This window comes from Artibeus jamaicensis, unplaced genomic scaffold (assembly GCF_021234435.1).
Source record: "Artibeus jamaicensis isolate MK-2021 breed Jamaican fruit bat unplaced genomic scaffold, CSHL_Jam_final scaffold_916, whole genome shotgun sequence".
Classification (NCBI taxonomy): Eukaryota; Metazoa; Chordata; class Mammalia; order Chiroptera; family Phyllostomidae; genus Artibeus; species Artibeus jamaicensis.
Genome location: NW_026522059.1, coordinates 62,080,232 through 62,101,494, shown reverse-complemented (window position 1 = coordinate 62,101,494; position 21,263 = coordinate 62,080,232). Strand labels below are relative to the sequence as shown.

The following is a 21,263-nucleotide window of genomic DNA, read 5'->3' as shown; positions in this document are numbered from 1 at the left end:
AAATTGTATTCTTCATTTCCTTTTGTCTCTTGTTGATTTTTTTTCTATGTCCTTTTTCATGCTGATAAATTTGCAGCAAGTCCTTGGAGTTTCCATGTAGTGTTTGGTAATTCTGAGCTCATTGCGCTTCCTTATAACCATTGTTTTAAACTCAATATCTGATAGTTGACTTGCCTCTATTTCATTTAGCATTCTTTTTGATCCTTCCTCCTTTCCCTTCGACTGGGGATTATTTCTTTGTTTTCCTATTATTTGTGAGACTCTTCTGGTTTTATTCTGCTTCTTAAATTGATCTGTTTTGACTCTCTTACTTTGTGGTGTGAATTTCTATGGTAGGAGACCTGGAGATTCAGTGGTGTAGTCTCCTTCATCTCCTGAACTTGATGCTCTTGGGAAACCCTTTATGCTGTTTATGTTGGCTCTCTGGATGTAATTGGGTTTTGATTGTTGTTGGGTTATTCTTTGGTGGGTCCTTGCCTCCAGCTCAGTGACTGACAGTCACTCTACCACCACATCTTGTATGATGTTGTGAATGCGCTGCCAGAGAAACAACCTAATGAATTCTAAGGAATGCTAGATAATGGTCCTTTGTTGACTTTTTCAGGTGTCAAATGTAAGAAACAGTTGCCTAATTCACGATTATGAAGGTGTAGGTCACAGGTAATGCACCGCAGCACTGAGTCTTGTATAAGATGTTTATGACTCTGATGCTCGTGAGCTTACCTAGCCTTTTATTTTGATAACATCCATGATTTATCAGAAGTTTATCCTAATTTTTATAAAACTACAATATATGGCAGATATACTATTACTTTTCCTCATGGTTGTAACAATAATAGCATATTATGGTAATAACTAGATATAATAAGAATTATTTACATTTTAAATAACTGATTTGACTTTGAAAAGGTTTTACATCAGAGTCACTGCTTGAAATGGTTGTAGAACCTTAAATAAAATGGATATAAAATATCCCTCCCACTCATTTTTTTACTCCTTTTTTGAGATATAATTTATATACCCTCAAATTCATTGTTTTAAAATTTATAATTCAGTGGTTTATGTATATTCACAAAGCTATACAACTATCACCACTAATAAATATTACCCCGAATATATCCTGTTCTCACTAGAGTCACTCCCGATCCTTCCTTTCCCCAAGCCCTTGCAACCAGTGATCCACTTCCTGTCTCTGTTGGCTTGCCTGTGATGGCCATTTCATATAAATGGAATTGACCGATATACAGTCTTTTGTGACTTGCTTCTGTCACTTAATATGTTTTTTAAGGTTTATCCATGTTGTAGTACTTTTGCACTCATCACTGCTCCATTCCTTTTTGTGGCAGAATAATTTTCTTTGTATAGATACATACTACATTTTGTTTACACATTCATCAGTTGATGGACATTTAGGTAATTGTTGGGTTATACAGTAACTCCACATTTAACTTTTTGAGGAACTGCCAAAACTGTTTTCACTGCCAAAATGCACCATTTTACATTCCCACAGCCTTGTATGAGGGCTCCAATTCTCTGCCTCACCAACACTTTTTTGTGTGTTTTTGATCAAAGCTGCCCTAGTGAGGGTGAAGTGGAATATCACTGATTTTTATAATTACTAATGAATGGTATTGAGCATCTTTTCATGTGACTATTGGCCATTGGTATCATTTCTTTGGAAAAATATCTACAATATTTATCCACAGGGGATATGTTCCAGTACCTCCAGTGGATACCTGAAACCATAGATAGTAGCAAACTCTACATGTACTATGCTTTTTCTTATATACACATACCTATGATAAAGTTTAACTTATAAATTAGGTACAATAAGAGATTGGCAATAATAACTGACAATTTTGAACAATTATAACAATATGCTATAATAAAATTATATGAGTTTGGTCTCTTGCCTTCATTAGAATATCTTACTATACTTTTCTCAATCTTTTATTTACATGAAATACTTTATGGCTTCTTTTTGGCATATATGAATTGCCAGCATCACTACTCTTGTGCTTTGGGGCCTAATGAAGTAAAAGTAAGGGTGACTTGAACACAAATCCTGCCATACTATGACAGTCAATCTGATAACCCAGATGGCTGGCTACTCAGTGACTAACCAGTGGGGAGTGTCTACAGCACAGAGATGCTGGACAAAGGGATGAGTCATGTCCTGGATGGAAAGGGGTGGGTGTTGTGGGATTTCATCGTGCTGCTCAGAATGGCATACAATTTAAAACTTACTGTTGATTTCTGGAATTTTCCATTTAATGTTTTCAGAGTTGTTGTTTACCATGGATAACTGTGAAACCATGAAACAAACTGTGCATAAGAGAGGACTACTGTCTTTAAATCCTTTGTCCATTTTTCAAATGGATTACTTGTCTTCTCATTGAGTTGTGAGTGTTCATTATGTATTCTAGGTACTAAATCCTTATCAGATATATAATTTGCAAATATTTTCCTTGTTCTGTCAGTCATTTTTTTACCTCATAATGTGTCCTTTGAAATATAGCAGTTTTAAATTTTGATGATGTCAGTTTATCTAGTTTTTCTTTGGCTATTTGTGCTTTGGGTATTATATCTAGGGCTATGGATATTTCCCTCTGTATTTTCTTCTAAAAGTTTTACAGTTTAGCTCTAACGTTTAGACTTTGAATCCATTTTGAGTTAATTTTTATACATGGTCTGACTTAGGGGTCCAACTTTATTCTTTTACATGGAGATCTAATTGTCTCCACACCTTTATGGAAAAAATGATTCCCACTGAATTGTCTTTGTACTTTGTTGAAAACCAATTGACTGTGAATGTTTATTTCTGGATTCTCAACTCTATTCTATTCATCTGTTGTGTGTGTTTATTCTTATACCAAGGTTAAAATCTTGATTATCTAACTTGGTAGTAACTTTGGCATTCATTATTTTTTATTTATATCAGAGGTTCCTAATCATGCTTTCCTTTATTCTTTTAAGATTGTTGTATTATACACACACAATATTATATCTATTACATATATAAGTATATGTTATATATTAAATATTTGGTATACTAATATATTGCTGAGTACAATAAATTGAATATATATTTTTGTATTAAGAAATTTTAGCTATGGTGTGCTGAGCTAGGTATGTTAGCAGCAAAATCTAGCCAACAAAGGTGAAAATACACTGGCTTGTATGTTGTTCAGAAAGATTTACAGTGGTCTTTCTACTTCCCAGTTTTCACTAGGAGAAGTTAATACTCATGGAATGTCAAGGGGTTGAAAACTTACGTATTTCCAAGTTTTTCAAGATTTGGAGTTTGGGGTAAAGAAGGAAGTTTTAAAAAAGTAACAGTGAGCAATGAGAATTAGCCAGCAAACTGAGGAATGGAGTCAGAAAACCTGGGTTGAAATTCTGTTTCTTATATTAGTTTGATAACTTAAGGCACATCATTTAATCTTGGTTTTTAACTTCACTTATTCATTCATTCAGATTGTTGCCTTTCATTTTTCATATTCAACTTTGTTAATGTACTTCTTTTTAAAAACATATATAATCTTTATTATATTTTTTCCATTATCTGTTTAGTTCCCTCATAGACTGCTACCCCCTGCAATCACCACACTGTTGTCCATGTCCACGAGTCCTTTTTATTTTTTGCTCAGTCCCTCCACCTCCTTACCTCCCTCCCTTACTAGATGTCATCTTTTCTCCATCTATGAGTCTATCTCTGTTTTGCTGGTTAGTTCAGTTTGTTCATTAGATTCCACATATGAGTGAAATAATATGGTATTTGTCTTTCTCTGATTGGCTTATTTCACTTTGCATAATGTTCTCCAGGTCCATCCATACTGTTGCAAAGGGTAAAATTTTATTCTTTTTTATGGCCAAGTAGAATTCCATTGTATAAATTTTCTATAGTTGTTTTATCCACTCATCTATTGATGGTCACTTGGGCCGCTTCCATATCTTGGCAATTGTAAATAACATTTCAGTGAACATAGGTGTGCTTATGTTCTTTTGAATTAGTGTTTTGGACTCCTTTGGATAAATTCCCAGAAGTGGGATCACTGGGTCAAAAGGCAGATCCATTTTTAATTTTTTGAGGTATCTCCATACTGCTTTCCACAGTGTCTGCACCAGTCTGTATACCCACCAACAGTGCAGAAGGGTTCCCCATTCTCCACATCCTCGATAGCACTTGTTTGCTGATTTATTGATGACAGCCATTCTGACAGGTGTGAGATGGTATCTCGTTGTGGTTTTTATTTGTATTTCTCTGATGATTAGTGACATTGAGTATGTTTTCATATGCTTGTTAGCCATCAGTATGTCCTCTTTGGAGACTATTTATTCAGGGGCTTTGCTCATTTTTTAATTAGTTTGTTTGGTTTTTGGTGTTGAGTTTTGTAAGTACTGCAAATTTTGGATATTAATACCCTATCAGATGTATTGGTAAATATGTTCTCCCATTCCGTGGGTTGTCTTTGTATGTTGTTGATGACTTCCTTTGCTGTGCAAGAACTTTTACTTTGATGGAGTCCCATTTGTTTGTTTTTTCTGTTGTTTCCCTTGCCTGGGGAGATGTTTGTGATACAATATTGCTATGAGCAATGTCTGAGATTTAGCTGCTTATGTTTTCTTCTAGGATTTTTATGGTTTCAGGTCTAACATTTAAGGCTTTGATCCCTTTTTCAATTTATTCTTGTGTGTGGTATAAGAAGGTGGTCTAGTTTTGTTTTTTCTGTACATATCTGTCCAATTTTCCGAACTCTGTTTATTGAATAAAGTATCTTTAGCCTATTGTATGTGCTTGTTTTCTCTATCAAATATTGAGTACAAAGGTATGGATTTGTTAATTATGGGGGATGACTAAGCACATGGATCCTGGCAGCTGTTCCCTGAGCTCTCTCGCAGAACCACCAACCCCGGACTCTCCTCAAGCATCTCTAGTGCACTCTGCCCTCCCTGTGCTGGCACACAGGGTAAGTAGCTGCAAAGGAAATTTTGTGCTTTGGCCCTGTAAAAAGCTTTCTGCATCTCCAGCCAACTCTCCCTGAGTGACAGAACACCTGCTACTTTTCACAGCTGGATGTTATCTGGGTCCTTTCCAGCTCTGATACTGTAGGCTGGGGAGCCTGGCTTGGAGTTAATACCCCATACTTCTCAGGGGGAATCTGCCAGCTGCTGAAATATGCTTCAGTACCTGAGCTGTTGCCTGTGGGAGCCCAGCCAGCCCTCTCATGTTTCTGCACTCCCTACCAGTCTTGTTGTGCTGACACGTTTTCTTCTATCTGTGGTGTAAGGCTTCTCTCCAACTAGTGTTCAGTTGGTTAATGAAGATGATTTCTCTACAATTTAGTTGTAATTCCAGTTTGGTCCTGGGAGGAGGTTAGTGTAGCTTCCACTTAGTCCTCCACCATCTTGGATCTCTCCCCATCAATGCACTTCTTAGAACATGACTTCCAAAGCTGATGTGACGTTTTTTTGTGACAGAGGATTATCTTGGTTCTAAAATTGCATTCAAATTAATGCCATCCAAGAGTTACGTTATTCTTTTTTTTTTTTTTTGGCAGCCACATTATATTTGATTTATCTTCTCTCCTTTTGCTGATTATTGTTTTTCTTCACTTCAAGTTCGCTAAAGATTTAATGAGCAGTGAAACGGTTTACGTAACATGGTATGATTGTTTTCAAAGGCCAGGTTGTCTTTGCAATCATAGAAGTGTCATGCAGACCAGTGCTGAGAATATGGCTGTGCTACCAGCCAAGAGAAGCATTTTTTTGTAGTTTTGAATATTAATGAGTATGTTTTAGGGATCCCGTGTTCAACTTCCTCGTACAAGATGTCTTTTCTACATTGTATCTGTTTTTCTCTGTGGATCTGCCTTTTTCTTCTGTTTTTCTGGTTTAACCTTTCCTCTACTCTGTAAGTCTTTTTCTTTTTTTTTTTTTTAAATCCTTGCCCAATGATATGATCAAACCTGTAACCTAGGTATGTGCCTGATTGGGGATTAGAACTGCAGCCTTTTGGTGTATGGGTGACGCTCCAACCAACTGAGCCACCTGGCCAGGGCTGTAAGTCTTTTCCTTTTCTTCAGAGCTTCTGCTTAAATTTTGGCTTTCCTCAAGTACATTTAAGCTTTCCATGACTTGTCATAATCTCACTGTGTCCTGCCTGTACTCAGGGCTCCCTTATCCAAGTCCTTCCGGCTCTCCTCCAATGTTATCTCAGTGTCTCAAGCTAGGTTCTAGGATGAGAGACTGATGAGTCAAGCATCCCTTTTCACACCAGGCACATCACTGGCTGTTGGCTGCTTGGTGGGGTGTCCACTTCTAACCACCTAGCTAAGGCTGGTCATTCAGCATCAGGGGGTCCACAGGGACTTCTGCAGGAATATCTGGGGGAGACAGGTTGATTTATTTATGGCTGTAACTTTGGCACACAGTGGGACTGACATTTCCCATATAAACTCGTATGAAATATGCAAAGAGGTTAGATTTTGTGCATGTTTGGTAGGAGATGGAGATTAGTTTGATTTAGTATGCAAGTATGAGTTTTATGGGCATTCAAGTGGAAATATCCAGCAAGAAATGTGCACCAGGTGTCAGGAGAGGCAGTGCTAGAATAATCTGAAGTGATTCTAGTCCTAATTCTGTGTGGATAGCTGAGTATGAAAGTATGGGGACAGTGGAGAGGTTAAGAACAACTGAGGACATCTCAACATAGAAATATCTAGAAGAGAAGAGAGAAGCCCTACAGGAGAGATAAGCACATAACCAGTTTACTTAGCAACATAATCTATGGTATTTTTAAACAGATAGATAAATGAATCAAAAACATTTCAAAATGACTTGAGAATTTTGAGCACAGTTTTATACTAATAATTTTAACTTATCCAATGACCTTGCTATATTCTTACCCTAACCTCTTCCTCACAGGTGGAAGAAGAAATCCAGACACTGTCTCAGGTGTTGGCAGCAAAAGAGAAACATCTAGCAGAGATCAAGCGGAAACTTGGAATCAATTCACTACAGGAACTAAAACAGAACATTGCCAAAGGGTGGCAAGATGTGACTGCAACACCAGCGTATGTCCCTTTGATCACACACTTTTGTAGAGAATGGAAAGGACATTTTTGCTCTGGGGAGGGGAATAGAAAGGCAATGCAGACAATTCTGTAACTTTTGATATGACATCATCATGATGCATTTTGTTCCCTGGTGCAGGGAGGAACACACGTCTAGTAACTTTCTACCTACACATGGAGTCTGTGGAAAAACACACAGCAAACTGTCCTCTAACTGCGTCATCATAAAGTGCTATTTATTTTTAGTATTGACCTTTAAAGGGTAATTCTTTTTTATAATATGTGTTCTTGACCCTTTTGCTATAGATATCATATCCTTTAATTTTGTTTTTGTTGCCCCTTTGCTAATTACTGGGGAGATGAGAAGAGGAAGGTGGTAAATCACACGTTTGTGTGTCAGCAAATATCACAAGTCTCAAGTGCCTCAAGTGTCACAGCTCTTTTAGATATTGTACCTTTGTGTCTTCTGTTGGGAGTCCACAAGCCCTTACTTGTTAGCGCTATAGACATGAAGCATTAAAAAAATTCTTCATGCTCATTCAATTCATTTAGATAATTTTCTAGTCACTTTTTTTTAGGAGATAAACTTGTAAAAGGCATGTGAGGAATTTGATTTCATTTTTTCTTGTTTGGCTTAACTGGCAAAGGCAGGGATAAGAGGTGTCATTTTTTTCAGCCTCTGGTTCATTTTTTATTATTGTTCCAGGACTATTTTATAGTCCTAACCCCAAGTGACTTTGCCCTGCATAGGCCTCTATCTTTCTGGCTATCCTGGGCAACACAGAAGGTTGTGCCCCAACTGATGGTTAAGGATTTAGAATCTGTGATAATGCTGACCTGGTGGTTGTGAAGGATTTTAGATGTTCTAGAAAACAAGGGTTTAGCTTTCTTTGCTTTGTTTTTTTTTATAATTTGATACAGATACAAGAGGACATCTGAAACTTTGTCTCAAGCTGGACAGAAGGCTTCTGCTGCTTTCGCATCTGTGGGATCTGTCATCACCAAAAAGCTGGAAGATGTGAAGTATGTTCTATTTTTTCTGGCTTGTTAAGTGTCTGAGGCAAATGACAGTAGGCAATGGTAGCCTTAGTGTCCTGCCTCCGGTTCTGGGTGACACTGGATTCCATTCCAGGGGAGGCGGGCATGACATCAAACCAAAGTTTGAAAAATTGTCTCAGTTCCTTTAGGCCTGGCCATCTAACTTTCAGGCATAGCATTCAAAATGATCACTTTATGAATTCACTTAAGGTTCTTGAACAGTTCTGGTTGTAAACTTTTGTCCTTTGAGTCCTTCCCAGTCATATGGGGCAGGGTTATCAAACTCATTTTTACCATGGGCTACATCAGCCTTGCAGTTGCCTTCAAAGGGCTGAAATACTTTTAGGACTATATAAATGTAACTACTCCTTAACGGTTAAGGAGTTGGAATTACATTCGGCCCTTCGAAGGCAACTGCTAGGGTTGCCTTTCACCACAAGGCTGATGTGGCCCCCTGTGAAAATGAGTTTGACACCCCCATGGAGGGTATGTCCCTCGTGGTCGCAGGTTGTGGTGGTGGGCTGGGCCTGTCGTCTCACTGGTGGTGAGTCCAGGAGCACCGCAGGGCATGCGCGGCCCGAGACCAGCCTTCCCTCTCTGTGGTTGGCTTTACAGCATGCTGTCACTGTGCCGTGCTCACTGTGCACTGATTTGCAGTCATTTGTAAGACACGTCTGTTCCTGCTTATGTCCAAATCTTGATTTTGTGCTGTTGCTTTTTAGTTTGGATTTCTATATAATTTAGGTGAGTCTGCAGAATTTTCCTGACTATTGTAATAAACCTACTTCCTGGTGCTTTTGTGCACCCCTACCACATGTGTTAGAATAGTACTGGGAAGGACAGATGTGGTTTCAATGGGCTGTGCTTCTGTTGGCGTGAAAGATTTGTGTTTTAAAAGCAAAGCCCTTAGATTGCATGACTTTGTGTTTTTTATTTGTGGGGACAGATTTTACAACCAGAATTTTGTTGGCAGAAAGAGTTTGGCAATCTGTGTGTAAGACTTTATACTCAGAACACCAAATAGCTTGCTCTTTATATTTGTTCTATGGTCATTCTAAGTATAATGTGATGAACACAGTGTTCTTGAACCCCATTGACGGAGACATACACACCTCTCAGGTGCCCTCATTTCCTTTTGTGGGGACTCAGTATTTTAGAACTTCAGAATCCAGTTAAAACCTGTGTAACTTTCAAAAAGTAGGTGATTTAATTGGTTTAGGTTTACCCAAACTTCCTTTTTTTAATGCTTACTCTGGCTTCTTGCAGATTGCAAGTCTTTTCACACTCCTTTAGGTAAGGAGAGTCTGAGCTCTGCGGCTCAGCAGTCGTCTGACACAAGTGTGCTGTTTTAGGTTGTGATGCCGCACTGGATGGTCGTGTTCGTCCACTCCATAATTTTCTTGCACTTGAAATATTTTTCTCCGAATTGCTATTCCTGTTTTTTAAGGGAGGGTTTCTTGTATACCATGGATATTGGATAAATTAAAAAAAGAATTTGACACTGTGGTATAAAGACTGAAAATAATTTTGACATTTGATTTTTACTTTTTTTTAAAGAAGCATCTCTACCATGGCATGCAGAATTCCTCTCTTTTAATGTCTGACCTTGTTTGTTTTTGATGCTGTCATTTCTTTGGTGCTCTTGGAAGGATGGATCCTTCACCAGGGTCCCATTATGTATTCATAATTGACTGGCTCACACTGGTGTTCTTCTGTCTTATACAGTGTACTCAAAATATTTTTATGTATATGGTAAAATATACATAAGATAAAGTATACTATTATAGTATTATAAGTATACTATAAATATATATTATTACTTTTTAGTACCTATCTTACTAGCTTATAGATTTTACTCTTTTGTTTTACCATAATTATATTCTTTAACTGTGCACACAAGAAAATTCTGTGGTTGTAAAAGGGAAAGTTCAGTCTATCAGGCCCCAAAAGAAGGCCGATCAAAAAGATATCAACCCAAATCATGGCTTGTAGGAGGAATCTTTGCGATGCAGACCTCTCCTCTCCCTCCCACACAGACCATGTATCTGGTCAGTGGTCAGAGGAAATGAGGCCGGGGAAGGTCTTCAGAATGATGAGCAGCTAGAAGAATGATGAGTAGTCGCCCTCTCTGTTCTGTTCATGCCAGTTGTCTTCTCAGTCACTCCCTGTTTAAGTATTTGTCTTCTTAAGCAAACGGGAACTTTTGGCCAAGGCCCTTCTGTCCTAGGGAGGACAGAAGCCAAGTAGCCCTGGAGGTCAGAGTAAATCAAAGGGATAGAACAGCTCTAAATATTGAACCATTTAAAGCTAAAATTGTGCTTTAAAAAAGTAAGAAATCAGTGATTGGAGGTGATTCTGTATCTTTGGTCTTCAATTAAAGATGGTCACAGTGTTCCAGGCAACTGTTCAGACATGTTTATCTAAAGTTACATGAGTTATGTGTGAATCTGTACTCAGTCCTGTCATCCATCCAGCTGACATTGAGTGGCTATTGGGGGCAGGTCCAAAGGATAACCAGATGTGGTTCCTGTTTGGAAAGACCTTAAAATCTTAGAGTGGTTGGAGTTGGAGAAGGAAGTGGGGACTGGCAAGGAGTTGGGAATGGGAGAGCTCTGTTAATACCTGGCTACAAAATAATGTTAGATTTGATATGAACACAAGTATAAAAATGTGTGAGTGCTGTTGAGAAATGATGCTTCATCAGTTCAATCACTGTTCTTTCACTCTACCTTTGAAAAGATTGAGCAAATGCACACAAGATGGAGCCCGATGTGCTGTCTTACTGATTCACCAGAAGTTTCGAGTGTTGATGTTCTTCCCCAGTTCCTTATGCAGTTACTTCTTTCATTTTTAAAAAAATGGTAGAGATTATATTCTCTACCATTTTCAGTCCTGTTTTTAATTAATAATATATCGCATATCAATACATGGAAGTTAAAATAACACTTTGGATTCAAACTTGGAAACAAGAGAAATAAGATTATCTTTAGAAAGCTAAATTTTATAATGCTTACAGAGCAAATTTTGGGTAAATTAATTAAAAAAGTAATTCCTAGGTCAAGAAATCCTGATTGTAATCTGACTTAATGTGTTCATCTAGAATGGAAAAATATGTGAAAACATATATAATGGGGAGCATATATTAAGAAAACCCTATTTTTTAAAGCAGTGAGTCAATTACTGATCATGTGACCCCTGAGAACCATCCAAGGAGAGGAAGCTCGGGTTGATTTTCAGTGTTTCACTCCCAGCAGCATGGCCTTTTGAGGATACAGGAAGCCCTTGAAATAGTTGGTTAATCCTGTTAACTCCCCTTTGTTCAGGGGCCGTGCTTAACCAGCAGACATGTGGCAGTGATTTTACTCTCTGGAGGAATTGTGGATATTTTGCTGAATTGAATTTTAGACTCAGCAACAGTTTTTATGTCATCAATCATTAAATTACACTTGGGATTTAGATATCTGTCTTAAGCCTTGGGTGGGTGTGTGAAGAGAAAAAGAAAGAGGAGGAGGAGGAGAGATGTTTTTGATGCCCTGAGAATTAGGTACAGTGAGGCCAGGGATCAGGCTTGGGATGCGGTCATAAGCACTATCCTGAGAGCCCCTCTGGGGACAGCCAGCTTTCCCTCAGGTGGTGTGTTCATATCCACCCCTCTCCTGTACCTTCGCTTCTACACATGTATAGTAAGCACTGACTCATGCTTTAATATTTTGAGGAAAACTTTAAAAGAGCCTTTTCATTCCACTTGGTTCTTGTGTTAAACCAAGATTTTGGTGTTATTAATAGTATACTATTATAATCCAGTAGCCTTATTAGTCAAGTAGTTTGATACATTTAAGAGGAAGTGGTAATTAACTTTGTGTTTCCAAAGGAAATTTCTTTGTGTGTGTGTGTGTGTTTCTTCATATAAATCTCTAGATATTTTTTGCTTGTTTGGGGCTCTGCATTTTTGTAGCTGGCATGGGGTCCCAAAAAATGTTTTCTTCCACATGTAAGCTCAGGTATCTACCACTGACTGACAGAGGTGGCTCTAATCAGCATGTCTCTGGACAAGAATCTCAATTGTCTGAACTATTCTTTTTTTTTTCTTTTAGTCCCCAGAGTTGGTAGATCGCCAGGAGGTTAGCTGTGTTCCAGGGGTCACATGATGATGGCAGAACTGCCTGTGGCAATGTGACTATAGGCAGCTTCTTTGTGGTCTAAGGAAGGGCCAGTAACATCTGGAGTTCTTGTATTGTAAATTAAAAAGGATTATTTTTATTAATTTCTGTCCTTCAAATATGGATCGAGCATCAAGCAGGAAAATAATTAGCAAAGTCCTCCCAGAATAGTTCCTCACTCTTCTACGATAGCGAATGCTGAGCTGTGTGGATCTTTCCTGTGTTATGAAGACATTAAGTATGAAGATGTCCAAGTGATTTGTTTACTGATTACCTTGACTACACCAGCTGCCGCATATCTTGACTCGTATCAAGCTCCTAATCCAGATTATTACATATTAATGAAAAACTAGATTTGGGGAGCTACACTTGAAACACATTGTCACTTATAACTGAGTCTTTGAGAAAATTAAGTCATAAATACACAATATTTTAAAAGAATAGAGAATACCTTGGACTGTCCAATTTACCCTAAGTAAATTATTTACAAAAAATGCTGTGTCAGTCATCAAAGTAGTCTAAGCATAGTAACAGTATCAGCAGGACTTTGTGAGCCTGGGAATGAACTCTCATCCTGTGAGGTGACCTCTATGGGAGATAGCTGAGAGTAGATAACCTTGAACCTGACCAGTTGGCCTTAGTAAAACAGGGGCCAAATATTATTTGAATGACCACTGAGAACAGTTAGTTTACACCCTGGCTGGTGTGGCTCAGTGGACTGAGTGCCGGCCTGTGAACCAAAGGGCTAACCAGTTGAATTCCCAGTCCGGGCACATACCTGGGTTGCGGGCCAGGTCCTCAGTTGGGGGCGCACAAGAGGCAGCCACATATTGCTGTTTCTCTCCCTCTCTTTCTCCCTCCCTTACCCTCTCTCTAAGAATAAATAAAATCTTAAAAAATAAATTTAATTGGCATGAAGTGCAAGTGTCTTATTAGAAAATCAATACTCCTACTACTAAGGAGGGATAATGTAAATCAGTTAACATCACCAAGTAAGTGATATATTTTGAACTCTCCTGTTCTGGTAACAAATATGTGGGAGAAAGATGGCTGAGGAGCCCTTTCCTGGCCTGGCTTGTGTGTGTGTGTACCTGTGTGTGTGCACTGGTTTTTGAGGGGAGGTGGTGAACACTAAATTAGAAGTTCCAAAGACCCAAGTTCCATTCTGGATTCTGCTGTGATCTTCAGTAAGTCATTTAAACTTCTAAGCCTTGGTGCTCAATGACCAACAGATACAGGTGAAAGCACTTTACAGTTTCCAACGTGCTGCACAAAAAAGCAAGACCGAATCATTAGCTCTGTTAACTACCTGGGTCAAATTGCCTAAGGAATAAAAGTAAATTATGTTGGAATAACTTTGATCCCCTCCACCTCAAAAAGTAGATAATTCTTCATGGTGCCAAAGGGACACGCTCCTAGGAAGTTTATTTTATAATGCCTAATTGCCACTGTGCTAACTTCATTCCTGTCTCTTTTTAATGCTGCCTTAGTATACGCTCCATTCAACATTCAATTAGCATGCCTGCTATGAGGTAAAGTATATTTTTACAAAATGTAGTTGGTTTTCTGCTTTCTTATTCTTTACAGAATCAAGATGGTTACCTTGAACTGTTCTGAAGTAGGGATCTAGAGTTCTAAACAAACTACATATTTCACATGATCATTTTTCATCTGCTTTTCCTCTGTTAGGATGGGTGCAAGAGCTCCATTGAGTATTTTGATTTTAAAAAAGAAAATAGTATTTTTATTTTGTAAACCTGTTGTTTTGTATCTGAGATCTGTCATAAACCCCCTTTTCACGGAGAGAGGGGCCCAACCTGTGTCCACAGTAGCTTATTACAATCCCCTTTCTCCACCCTCCCATTTCCAATGCCCTCCTCCCATTGTGATGTTTGGAGCCACCTGTGATTTAATTCTTCCATCCTCTTTTATAAAGAAACACTTGAAAATGGCTCTTGTTATAACCTCATCTATCTGTCTAGAGGCAGAAAGAGGGTCTCTAATAGTGTATTTGGCTTAAATGTCAATGTACAACAGAACCACCTGGAGGGCTTGTTGAAAGCTCCATGCTTGCCACCCTCCCACCTAGTTTCTGATGTCGTCAGCTTAGGGTATGGGACCCGAGAGTCAGCATTGTGAACAGCTTCCTGAGAGCTGCCGATGCAGATGGTCTGGGACCACTTTGGGAATGGCTGCCCATCACCACTGTGGGAAGGAGGAAGCCCCCGTTCCTGTCCTTGCCTTTTCATCTTGGTAGGAGGAAGGATATCTGTGGTTGGCTGGGTGGATGGTATAAAAACTTCAGACACCCCAACAGGAGCAACACAGGCACTGTGAACTTCCTTGATGAATGTGGGTTAACATGAAGGTGTGGAGAGGCTTTCTGTGGGCTCGGAGAGCTGACATCAGTGGGGCAGCTTTGTGAAGAGGCCAGGCCACATTTCTGTGCTCCTACCTTTGTCTCTTCTTCCCTGTTATGAAGCCCCCTGGGAACGCAATCCCTGTTATGGGACCTCCTCTGGTCTACTTGTCCTCCTTGGTGACATAGGTTCACATAGGAATTATACCAGGCAACAAGTAAACTTAAACATGAATTCTAGAGCATGGTACCTTAACCAAAATTAAACTGACCTAATAGTGGTATTTTCTACCACTACTGTGACAAGTTGGTTGGGAAAGTGACAGTATTGATGTGTTAGCTGACTTGTTTCCTTGTCACATAGGTACTTACCTATACTTAATCTATATTTATATATCTAAGACTGGCTCTATTCATGGGATCAAAAGCATCATTGTAAAAAATCTTAGAAGTGGATAATCTTACATAACACATATTTGTGTGTATGCCTGCACACCTGTAGTGTAGATAAATACAACTGTTCTTTTGCTGACAGTAATGGCTTTTAGGAATACAATCAACTAACAATGTTTTCAAAATTAGTAGGGTTATTTTTCAGTGCTCATGATTTTACTGTTTGTTTCTTTTTCTCTTTCCACAGAAACTCTCCAACTTTCAAATCATTTGAAGAAAAGGTTGAAAACTTAAAGGCAAGTAGAGAGGTGAACAGGGTCTTTGTGTTACCTTCTTTGGTGTGGGCAAATTATTCAAATTACTGTTTCTAAAATAACAACTTTATTCTTTACATGATTAATGGGCATTTAAGGAGATCAACTTTTAGTCAGTTTTTTTACTGTGTTGTAGCATGGTAGCATTCTAAGTGCTGAAAAGAAATGCGTGATGTAACAAACACTAGAGGGAGGGGGAGGCCTGGCTGGTTGGGCTGGGGTGGGAGTAAAAGACAGAAAACTGTACTTGAACAATAAAAATTAAAAAAAATAGTACTTTAGAAGTGCATAATGCTAAAAACATACTTTTGTAATTGGAGAACATTTAATGTAAATTTTATTGTAGCATATCAAAAGCAATATAGAAAAGCACAAAAGTAAAACAAAAAAATTGGTCCTACCACCCAGAGACAGTGCTATATGTATATAACTTTCCTAATAGTTTTCAAAAAAGGATTAACTATACATCATAAACATTTTTAAATCATTTCGTATTCTTTCTCAATATTACGTGTAACGTTTGCTTACATATGCCTTATAATGGACATTGTTTGCTCAGTAATCAGTTATCGGATGTTCTTATCATGATGATGATCCCATGGTGATCATCACTGATGATTCACTTTTATTTTTTTATTGCTTTGATTTCAGTGAAGGTGGACATTTTCCCACAATGATTAGCTTTGTTGTACATTATATCATCTTCGTGATTATATTCAAAATTGTAAAAGCATCCACTCTTAGGATCACAAGTCACTGGAAAGGTCATTTAGTTCCCATCCACTGCCCAATCTTTTCTACAGTTTGGGCAAAGCCCACATTATCATTTCTTCCTGAACTAATTCTGATAATTTTGGTAGATATTTTTTAAGGATTAAAATGACCATCTTAAATGTTTTACATAAATCAACTTAAAAACAAATATTCAGATTTAGTTTTTCATAATTGTGATGTCAACCCTTATTTTTATTTATTTTTCAAAGGTTTTTAAAATTTTTATTTATTTTTTAGAGAGCGAAGGGAGGGAAGGAAAGATACATCATTGTGTGGTTGCCTCCTGAGTGCCCTCTACTGAGGACCTGGCCCACACACCAGGCATGTGCCCTGACTGGGAATTGAACAGGAGATCCTCTAGTTCGCAGGCTGGCACTTAACCCACGGAGCCATACCAGCCAGGGCTGTAACCCCTTATTTTTAAATTATAGAAGCAGGGTCTGCTTATGGAGAGAAAAACCAAACACTGTTAGGTTGTAATCCAGGCCACAGGTGATGGCAAATTAAGTTAGTGCCAATGGGACAAAGTCGAGAGATGTTTTGAAGTTCGAAACAACACACGAAAAGGTAGTGATTGATCAGATGTGGAATAAAAGGGGGCAGACCCCCATATCACAAATTACTCCCAGGTGCCTGAGGAGTTGTTTTAGACATGTGGAATTGTAAGGAGTCTTAACATTTTCTTATGATCAGGGAGTGTGTCTTAATAGATTAGTAGAGAGTGGATACAAGCTATTCACATTTTCCAAAGATTTTGGATGGAAGACCAAAAAAGGAATGAGAAAGAAAATTTCAGCTAGATTTCAGTTGTTAATGAGTTTCTGGTCAGTCAGGTAAGACTGAGCTGAGAGCAAGGTCAAGTTAAACCCACTGTGAGTTGTATCCTTGGTCACTGACTGGTTTCTCAATGTAGTCATTTCCTTGTTCTTTAGTAATGAGATGTAACAGATATATCAGTGTTGTTGAGGATGAAGTGACATATATAAGGGCTCTGAACGTATAGAATATTGTACAAATGTAAAGTAAAGCAGGTATCTTCATTGAGACACATTTATTGACCCAGTTTCTGCCAGATAAGTTGTAGTAGTAATTCACACTATACAGTCTGTAGGGGGCACCTGGAGATCGTGTTAAAGTGCAGATTTCAGTTCAGTAGATAGATGGAGGTGGGGAGGTGGAGCTGAGATTCTGTATTTCTAATATCACCTGGGAGCTTGATGTAGAGTGTATCTTGAGCCACACTCTAACTAGCAGTGACATTGACTTTCTAACTAGAAAGTTGACATTGTAAGTAGGGAAGATACATATGTTCCTTTCCTTTGTTGTAGTCAATCATATATGTGAATGAGTGTTACTGAATGCTCAATTTGATGGACAAAAAGTATCATCCAAATATAGAGAATTCAATTCACGTTTTAGAATAATAGGCCTTTCTAAGTTCACCAGATTTCCCTGTGAAGAACAAACGCAGATAGGAAAAAAGAAAGAGGCAGAACTTACAAACCTGAATATTTCAGCAGGGAAGACTACATGTTTTTCTATCGAACTGCACCAAACACTACAACAGCACTAAATTTCCTAGGTGTAAAATAATTAACCACTGAGCTATTGGTTCCTGATTTGTTCTCCAAAGCAGAATCTGAGTTAACTTTATGCAGACCCACTTAAGTGTGTTTCATGATTTCTCTTTCCTTTCTGAACTTTCTAAAAAGACGAAAGTAGGGGGGACCAAGCCTGCTGGTGGTGATTTTGGAGAAGTCTTGAATTCAGCTGCAAATGCTAGCGCCACGTCTGCGGAACCTCTTCCAGAACAGACTCGGGAGGGCCCGTGAGGTCCTGCCTTTGTTCTGCTACTCACTGCCAGATGCCGCCAGCGAGACCCAAGCACATCTTGTCAATGTTCATTGCCCTGAATTCCCACCCCATGCTCTTTTATTTAGCCGTACATATTTCTTTGACCAAATAGTCTGTGGATTGAGCAAAATAAAAGTATCTTCACCTCTGTACTTGGGAAACATCCTTCAATGTGCATTTCCGGCCCTTGATTTAGTAAGCACCATTACAAAAACATGTGTCGTATACCTGGGGGCCCTAACTAGAATGAACTGAATAGCAGCAGGTTGTCATAATGGTGTTCCTACTTTACAGAATTGCTCTGGATTGGGGATGCCAGTTTGATCTCTGTTTTCTATGTGATTTTCTATTTTTCCTTTTTGTATCTCTATATTTGATTTCTAACTAAAATTGTTCCTTTAAATTTTCTGAATTCTGGTTATTAAAAGTCTTAGCATAATTTTCTTTACCTCCAAAGCACTACCAGCTACAAAAATTACTTTTGAGTACACACTGTTTTGGTATAAAGTCATTTTATATCTTGGGTGTCTGAAGTCATCAATTCTACATCCAGCTTGTTAAGAGTTTTATAAGTGAAGATATGTACAGTAATCATTTCAGTGTACTAGTTCTTATGACACTTATTACATCAACCTGTTTTTCATCAGATTAAATTTGAGTTTTAGAGTAAATTGCCTATTTGAATCAAGCATACTGTATTTATCAGTAGGTTGAAATAAGAATACTCTCATCAGACACTCAATTCAAAAGTCATAAAGGTTTTAGATCTAGTCATACCTAAAAATGCTAAGATCAATCACATTAGGGGAAATATCCCTGTTTTCATTTAATTAATTTAGCACCATTTAAAAATAAGAAGCACATAGACTAATGTAACTTGAAAAAAGTTTACACAGAGCAGTTGGTGATAACTTGAGAATTTAATGCATTAATAAAAATCAACTAACTTTCTACCTGTATATTTTCAATGTGTTAAAAATTATTATATGATTCTGTAGACATTGCTCCCTACTTCAAAAACTGGGTGTCAGGGCCGAATGCACCAAAGCCTTTGTAAATACCTGCATTGAGGCAATGGTGCTCTATTAATTCTAATAGTTATTTATTCATCATCTCTACCTTTTCCTCATGCTGTGTATGGATCTGCCTACAAGGCTGTATTTGTTATTTATCAAGTTGTGATTGTTTTATTATTGTTTATGCCAAATGTTAATTGCCAAGCTTGGGGTGACCTGCAGCATTTTTATAAAGCATGACTAGATTTACTTCACCATAAATTATCTTAGGAAAACCACATTTGAAAATGCGGTGTTGACCATTATAAAATAACATGCCTGTCTTACTAGAGCTTTTGTTAGCACTTTAGATGCAACTGAAACTCTGCTCTATTACACTTGGAAGTTTAATAAATTACATATACCAATAGTATAGGTCTCAATATTTATATTATTATGAGACCAATGGCCTGGAAACAGCTTGTATTAAATAGTCAATGGGTGTCTATGCTATTTTTAAAGGCTTTTCCCCCCCATCTGCTTGAAATCATTACACATATTATAAATTATTTCCTTATAGAGAATTTTAAGGTAAGGGTCATTGAAGCATTGTCCAGAGGAGTGGATGTTTTTCTTTAAATAGAACTATGTGGTTACTCAGCATAACCATTAAGTTATATTTTTCTGTCAACTATGTAATCTTTTAATTTTTTAATCAAAATAACTCTTAATCATAGTTTCTTAAGCATCCTGCCAACAAGGCAAAATGGAGTAAGATGGCAATATTTTCAGTTAAGTGAAATATACTCAAGTCCCTTTCAGCTTATGGAGAGAAGTGATGGAAATAGGTGTGGAAAGTAGGATGGGTGGCTGTATGTGGGTAATGACAATGGCTGTGAAAAAAGAAATCAGAATCACTACACTTAATCTAAAAATGATTTAATCTATTGTATAGTAAGTTGCCTCTTAAAAGTAGTCAAATGTAGAAGGAGGGTGAATTTAGAAAAATAAACATGGTTTTAGAAAAGTTATTCAAAATGATCTTTGTGGAAGAGTCAATGTCGTGAGCTCACACTTCTACTCTTGTGTTTTGACACTTTAAGAAAACAGCAACTTGAGAGCAAATCTCAGATATCCAAGGATTCAAGAAGCATCAGAGAAAATAACCCCTGAAATTGTCATTTCCTAACAAAGGAATGTCTTTGGTTTAGAGTTTGTGGGAAATAAAGCAAGAATTCTAATGTTTATGAGACCAAAGTAATCACTGGAAGAGAGTAGAACTCACTGGATTATCATCTTAGTAACTCAAAAGAACAACTGAAATAGAGAAAAAGCATGTTTAATTTGGAATCACTATTTCTGGATCTGTTCACCAAGAAGTGTATACTGTCTATTTCTCTTTTGTATAGTATTTGTAAACAATAAATATTCTATAATTTGGGTATGGGTCTTTATGTTTTACCTGTCTTTGAGGAAAAATATAACAACTTCTCTCCAGACCCTCCATGTACCGGACATGGAAGAAATCGTAAGCAACTACCAAACAAAACAGAATGAGTGTATCACACAAAACAGCCCTTCCTGGTGTGGCTCATTTGGTTGTGCTATGTCCGGCAAAGTAAAAGGTCACTGGTTCGGTTCCTGGCCAGGGCATATGCCTGGGTTGCAGGTTTGTCCTTGGTCAGGGTGTGTTCGAGAGGCAACCAATCTGTTTCTCTGCCTCTCTTTCTCCTTCCCTTTACCTCTAAAAATAAATAAAGTTTTTTAAACAAGCACAAACAAAAAACCCTGAAAAGGCTATATACTGACCACTGAGAGGCATCTGTCAGTGAGTACATGCTGTGTGGGTCAGAGGTGATGCTGCATAAAGTCCTGTGTCACGACCACATATTTATTTTTTAAAACAATTTTATTGAGGTATAATTGAAATGGCTCAAATTTAATGTGTACAGTTTGATATCTCAACATATTTATATACCCATAAAACCATCACCAGTCAAGATGATAAATATATCCACTGTCCCCTTCACCAGTTTCCTCATGCCCTTTTGTAGTCACTCCTCCTGTCCTCTTCTACTTACCCATCTGCTTTGTCACTATACATTAGTTTGCATTTTCTAGAATTCCACAAAAATTGAATCATATTGTATACATTTCTTCATAGCTCTTAAAACCAAGATGAAAAATCAGATTTTGCCCTTAGACCATTCATTAGTAAGTATCTCAACTGTAATTGGATCAATAACAGAGACATATTGGGTGACAGTTAACATAAAAGCATTATCACTTTTAAGTAAACT

The 21,263-nt window shown here is 37.8% G+C and overlaps 1 protein-coding gene across 6 annotated transcripts in view; it reads left to right on the top strand.

Moving 5' to 3' along the window:
• TPD52 (tumor protein D52) overlaps positions 1–21,263 on the top strand; it is a 189,531-nt gene that overhangs the window by 77,835 nt on the left and 90,433 nt on the right. For 2 of the 6 annotated variants that reach the window (XM_037142705.2, XM_037142701.2), the window contains exons 3-7: positions 6,928–7,076; positions 7,998–8,099; positions 13,765–13,806; positions 15,274–15,334; positions 17,827–18,371. In XM_037142705.2, coding sequence (XP_036998600.1) covers positions 6,928–7,076; positions 7,998–8,099; positions 13,765–13,806; positions 15,274–15,334; positions 17,827–17,946 — 474 coding nt within the window. In that variant the 3' untranslated portion in view covers positions 17,947–18,371. Of the gene's footprint in view, positions 1–6,927; positions 7,077–7,997; positions 8,100–13,764; positions 13,807–15,273; positions 15,335–17,826; positions 18,372–21,263 lie in introns of those variants that run through there. The other 4 variants (XM_037142702.2, XM_037142703.2, XM_037142704.2 and 1 more) reach the window with 4 other exon arrangements.